The following is a 6,000-nucleotide window of genomic DNA, read 5'->3' on the forward strand; positions in this document are numbered from 1 at the left end:
AACAATTTAAATAAAATAAATTTCTTTTCAACATTGGAATTGCAACGAAGTTTTGATAACCTGATTTCAGCTTCTGCAAGCTTTCCTTTTATAATCAAGTCGTACGGACTATCTGGACAAAACAAACCGTATAAAATAGAGAAAAGTACCAAAGGTATCAGGTTTACTATACTAAAAGTCAATAACGATACGTAGGGTCCAACTAAATAAGATACCATTGTTCCCGCAGCACCCATAACTCCCACTATTATCCCGAGAAATCATCTGTTTGAATCCGGAGCTATTTCGGCAACATAACTGGGAAGAACGGTCCACAGAGAACCGGTAGTTATTCGCATAAAGAATCTAGCTACGAATGAGTGGACAATCTGATCAGCGAACATCAGTAAAATATGGGTCAGCACAAGTGGAACTGTAACAATTAGTAATATATTTTTCTTGGTAAAGAACTTGGGAAGAAGCAAGGAAACTGGAGTATTACAAATTAAACCCAACTGCGTAAACGCGAAATTTTTTGAGTGGAAGAACTGCATTGCGAGGCTTAGCGTTTCAAGCATTTTATGATTTTGATGGGATGATATTTTCTTTTAAACGAAAACGTATACAGGTGTATTTGGGAATAAAAAATGCCCTCTGACACTAACTTCCAAAAAAATATATATCACAAGCACCTCGCTGCAGAATGCATTCTGTTAATCTATTAAGTGGGTACAATTTTTCTGTAACCTAAATTTGCTGCACTTAAATTTTTGTCTTCGCAAAATGATTAAACCATTTTGTAATAAATGTAACAAGTAAGCAGAATTATTTAAAAAAGGTCATTAACTTTTCAAAATATAAAAAGAATCTTCGATCAGTTGTAACGTAGGTATATTTTAAACTTCAAATAGGTTATATATATGAGTATATTTATTTTCACTATTGTAAGAGAGCAATAATATAAAAATTAACACAGTATATTACAATATAATTAACGATTTAACTTTTACAACTGTTATGTACAAATTTCTAACATTTTTATTTACAGTATATGACATTAAGTTTTAACATTCAACATTATTTGAATATCCTGAAAACTTATTTCTTTCGTTTCAGCCACAACAGTATAGCAATATATTGCTCCCGCTAGCATTATTACAGCAAAAACAAGAAAAGTACTACCTATTCCAGCTAGCTGCACTAAATAAGAAAAGCTTATAGTCACACCCAGGCATATTACGTAATTTGTAACGCAAACAATAAAAGAAGCACTATTTTTAACGTTGGAAGAAAATACTTTGCCTAGTATTACCCAAGGGAGAGCTGCTAAACCTATATTGAAACCGAGAATGTACGCTATCAAACTGACAATTGGTAACCAAAATATCGGAAAAGTATCAACACCGTTGTCATAAAGAAGGAAATAAACTGATAATGCCGATAACGAAATAAAGGCCAAAGTGCACGATATGACAAGAAGAATTTTTCTTCCCATAGTGTCTATCAATCGGCTACTGATTATAACAGAAAATAACGATACACCACCAATTACACTAGCCGAAATGTCTGCTCTTATGGTACTTCCCGCCATAACGAAAATGGTTTCAGTATATGAAAGAACAGCACCGATACCTGGTAATTGCTGGAATGCCATTAAAAGCATGCCAATTTTTAAAGCTTTTTTTAGACCTCTATCTCTAAACAAGTCGATAAATGTTTTATTATTACCAGAGTTAATGGAACTGGAAATGTGGCTTAATTCCTTTTCAACATTGGAATTGCAACGAAGTTTTGATAAGCTGCTTTCAGCCTCTGCAAGCTTTCCTTTTATAATCAAGTCGCACGGACTATCTGGAGAAAACAAACCGTATAAAATAAAGAAAAGTACCAAAGATATCAAGGTTTACTATACTAAAAGTCAATTACGATACGTAGGGTTTAACTAAATAAGATACCATTGTTCCCGCGGCACCCATAAATCTCATTATTGTACCGAGAAATCCTCTGTTTCAATTCGGCAACATAACTCGGAAGGACGGTCCACAGAGAGCCGGTAGTCATTCCATAAAGAATCTAGCTACGAAGAAATGGACAATCTGATCGGCAAACATCAGCAATATATGAGTCAGCACAAGTGGAACAGTAACAATTAGTAATATGTTTTTCTTGGTAAAGAACTTGTGAAGATGCAGGGAAACTAGAGTATTACAAATTAAATCCAACTGCGTAAATGCGAACTTTTTTAGTGGAAGAACTGCATTGCGAGACTTAACGTTTTCCTTTTATAATCAAGTCGTACGGACTATCTGGAGAAAACAAGCCGTATAAAATAAAGAAAAGTACCAAATGTATCAGGTTTACTATACTAAAAGTCAATAACGATACGTAGGGTCCAGCTAAATAAGATACAATTGTTCCTGCAGCACCCATAACTCCCGCTATTGTACCGAAGAATCATCTGTTTGAATCCGGGGCTATTTCGGCAACATAACTCGGAAGGACGGTCCACAGAGAGCCGGTAGTCATTCCAAAAAGAATCTAGCTACGAAGAAATGGACAATCTGATCGGTAAACATCAGCAAAATATGGGTAAGCACAAGTAGAACAGTAAAGAACTTGTGAAGAATCAGAGAAACTGAAGTACTACAAATTAAATCCAAATGCGTAAATGCGAACTTTTTTTGTAGAACTGCATTGCGAGACTTGGCGTTTCAAGCATTTTATGTTTTTGATGGCAGAATGCATTCTGTTAATCTATTAAGTGAGTACAATTTTTCTGTAACCTAAATTTGCTGCACTTAAATTTTTGTCTGTTTGCAAGGTGATTAAACCATTTTGTAATAAATATAACAAGTAAGCAGAATTATTTAAAAAAGGTCATTAAGTTTTCAAAATATAAAAAGAATATCTGATCAGTTTGTAACATAGGTATATTTTAAACTTCAAATAGGTTATATATGAATAGATTTATTTTCACTACTGTAAGAGAGCAATAATATAAAAATTAACACAGTATATTACAATATAATTAACGATTTAACTTTTACATCTGTTATGTAAAATTTCTAACATTTATATTTACAGTATATGAAATTAAGTTTTAACATTCAACATTATTTGAATATCCTGGAAACTTTTTCCTTTCGTTTCAGGGACAACAGTATAACAATATATTGCTCCCGCTAGCATTATTACAGCGAAAACAAGAAAAGTACTACCTATTCCAGCTAGCTGCACTAAATAAGAAAAGCTGATAGTCACACCCAGGCATATTACATAATTTGTAACGCATACAATAAAAGAAGCACTATTTTTAACGTTGGAAGAAAATACTTCGCCTAGTATTACCCAAGGAAGAGCTGCTAAACCTATATTTAAACCGAGAACGTACGCTATCAAACTGACAATTGGTAACCAAAATATCGGAGAAGTATCAACACCGTTGTCAGAAAGAAGGAAATAAACTGATAATGCCGATAACGAAATAAAGGCCAAAGTGCACGATATGACAAGAAGAATTTTTCTTCCCATAGTGTCTATCAATCGGCTACTGATTATGACAGAGAATAACGATACACCCCCAACTACACTGGCCGAAATATCTGCTCTTATGGTACTTCCCGCCATAAGAAAAATGGTTTCAGTATAGGAGAGAACAGCACCGATACCTGACAATTGCTGGAATGCCATTAAAAGCATGCCAATTTTTAAAGCTTTTTTTAGACCTCTATCTCTAAACAAGTCGATAAACGTTTTATTATTTCCAGAGTTAATGGAACTCGAAATGTGGTTTAATTCTTTCTCAACATTGGAATTGCAACGAAGTTTTGATAAGCTGCTTTCAGCTTCTGCAAGCTTTCCTTTAATAATCAAGTCGTACGGACTATCTGGAGAAAACAAGCCGTAGAAAATAAAGAAAAGTACCAAAGGTATCAGGTTTACTATGCTAAAAGTCAATAACGATACGTAGGGTCCCACTAAATAAGATACCATTGATCCCGCAGCACCCATAACTCCTACTATTGTACCAAGAAATCCTCTGTTTGAATCTGGAGCTATTTCGGCAACATAACTCGGAAGGACGGTCCACAGAGATCCGGTAGTCATTCCCATGAAGAATCTTGCTACGAAGAAATAGACAATCTGATCGGCGAACATCAGTAAAATATGGGTCAGCACAAGTGGAACAGTAACAATAAGTAATATGTTTTTCTTGGTAAAGAACTTGTGAAGAAGCAGGGACACTGGAGTACTACAAATTAAACCCAGCTGCATAAACGATACAATCCATGCTTCTTCTTTTACAGTTACTGGACGGCCTAGGACATTTACACTAAAGTCTTCGGATTTCAATTTGGGCAAAACTGGCGAGGTCCAAGTCCAGCATCCCCCAGAAGCAAAAACAGCCAGATTGGCTAAAATAAAATGTAACAATTCTCACAAAGTACAATATTTTTACATTAATTATTTTAAAAACATACCTGAAAATACTGAAAAATATAATAACCAGTTAATACTTTTGGATTTTTCAAACATTATGCCCAGTTTTTTTTATAATTACACAGCAAATTAAATGCACTTATAACTTCTACGTTATACTACAATTAAAAGCTGTATAGGTCTACTGTATCTTATTTTATCTTGCTAACTAGAGTTGACACGAAGAAAACAAAATAATTTATACTGCCAAGAGTGGGGGTATCAAGAATCAAATAATAGATTCTGGTAGTCTTATAAAGGATTACATATCTTTGTGTCTTTCAAAAACATTTTGTTTGATGTGTTATTGTCTTATTTAATTGAAAAAACTAACAATTGCCATATGGCCCGCTTATCTAACAGCCAATTCAATAATATGAAAATAATATTTATAAAAACAATAGTGTAATATTGTTCTCGGTATTAGCAGGATAATATTTTCTTTCTATTAATAACTACACTGATAGAAATATTCTCTTGAATTTCAAGAGTATGGGAATCTAACTGTATGAACTTCAAAAATCTGATTCCTCTATTTAAAAGTAATTCCTTATATGAAGTAAGCGTTATCTCTGTTGAGAAATTAATTCTCCAGTTAGTCCTCTCTCACTTAGTTCCAAAATAGCAGATCATCGACATATATGAAAGCCGTATGGTCTTGAATGAACTTTGAATCATCAAAACTTATTAAATTTTAGCCAAGTTATTAAACAATTTGTCTTTCAATCAATGATACGCTTGTGAAATATATCTTCGGAACGTTAAGAATTGGAGAGAAAACTTCGAAGCGGAATATCTCGAAAACTACTAATTCTACGTAAAAAATTAGGACCATTTTTGTATATAATCACCTAAGCTTTATTTTTTATTCCAAGAACTCCTAACCAACCTTATTTCAAGAATTCCTAACCAAACTTTTGTAAATTGCATATTTTGGCAGATATTTGACAAAAACTGATCTTGTGGCCGAGCACGGTGTTTTCCCTTAAAAGGTACACAATCCGCCTAAAATGTCAAAGTCGACCAGTTACGTCGAGACTTGGGTCTTTTCGTGTCCTTATTTACTCAGAAAGTAAGTAAAAATAAAAAATAAAATAAAATAATCTTTATTACATGCACAAACAAAAGAGTACATATAAAGATGGAAAGTACCGCAAAGCGTATTTTAATTTTTAATAACCACCATGCCTAAAATAATAAAATACTTAAAATAATAACAAACTTGAAAAGCAACAACAATAATAATTATTAACACTTAAGAATACTAATTAACAGATAAAAAAAAATCTTATTAGGAACTTTAAATGACCTATAGCTCTAGAGCCCTGTCTTTGGCATATTGTTGCGGACCCGTGCCGTGCGAACTCGTCCTGGCCACTCGCCTATGACTCATACGCCCAGCGACGCCGACGTTCTAGAACGAATAAGAATTGTCGAGACAAATCTGGATTGTCTGTTGCTCTCATATATAAGCAGACGCCTGAGGCCTGAGGAGGACAGAGAACAAACAGACGTTCGACGTGTACAGTTGTCGCGCGCTAC

At 34.0% G+C, this 6,000-nt stretch overlaps 2 protein-coding genes across 2 annotated transcripts; both read right to left on the minus strand.

Annotated features, from left to right (window-relative positions):
• Positions 1-940: 940 nt before the first annotated feature.
• LOC115880082 (facilitated trehalose transporter Tret1-like) lies at positions 941-2,896 on the minus strand. The gene is made up of 2 exons (XM_030897213.1): positions 2,250-2,896; positions 941-1,881 (listed from the first exon to the last, which is right to left on the minus strand). The coding sequence occupies exons 1-2, from the start codon at positions 2,407-2,409 to the stop codon at positions 1,037-1,039; spliced, it is 1,005 nt and encodes a 334-aa protein (XP_030753073.1). The 5' UTR covers positions 2,410-2,896; the 3' UTR covers positions 941-1,036.
• Positions 2,897-2,933: 37 nt separating this feature from the next.
• Positions 2,934-4,669, minus strand: LOC115880073 (facilitated trehalose transporter Tret1-like). Its single transcript, XM_030897200.1, has 2 exons — positions 4,461-4,669; positions 2,934-4,394 (listed from the first exon to the last, which is right to left on the minus strand). The coding sequence occupies exons 1-2, from the start codon at positions 4,513-4,515 to the stop codon at positions 3,073-3,075; spliced, it is 1,377 nt and encodes a 458-aa protein (XP_030753060.1). The 5' UTR covers positions 4,516-4,669; the 3' UTR covers positions 2,934-3,072.
• Positions 4,670-6,000: the final 1,331 nt, after the last annotated feature.

The sequence above is a fragment of the Sitophilus oryzae genome, unplaced genomic scaffold (assembly GCF_002938485.1).
Source record: "Sitophilus oryzae breed Bouriz unplaced genomic scaffold, Soryzae_2.0 scaffold_1614_pilon_pilon, whole genome shotgun sequence".
Lineage (NCBI taxonomy): Eukaryota > Metazoa > Arthropoda > Insecta > Coleoptera > Curculionidae > Sitophilus > Sitophilus oryzae.

What these genes read in the sequence shown, in the direction of transcription:
- LOC115880082 (XM_030897213.1), bottom strand. Translation starts at nt 2,409, where the DNA reads ATGGGTGCTGCAGGAACAATTGTATCTTATTTAGCTGGACCCTACGTA. An exon ending in GATTATAAAAGGAAAACGTT is followed by an intron (nt 1,882 to 2,249) that starts AAGTCTCGCAAT and finishes TAGTATAGTAAA; the next exon opens with CCTTGATATCTTTGGTACTT.
- LOC115880073 (XM_030897200.1), bottom strand. Translation starts at nt 4,515, where the DNA reads ATGTTTGAAAAATCCAAAAGTATTAACTGGTTATTATATTTTTCAGTA. An exon ending in ATATTTTTCAGTATTTTCAG is followed by an intron (nt 4,395 to 4,460) that starts GTATGTTTTTAA and finishes ATTTTATTTTAG; the next exon opens with CCAATCTGGCTGTTTTTGCT.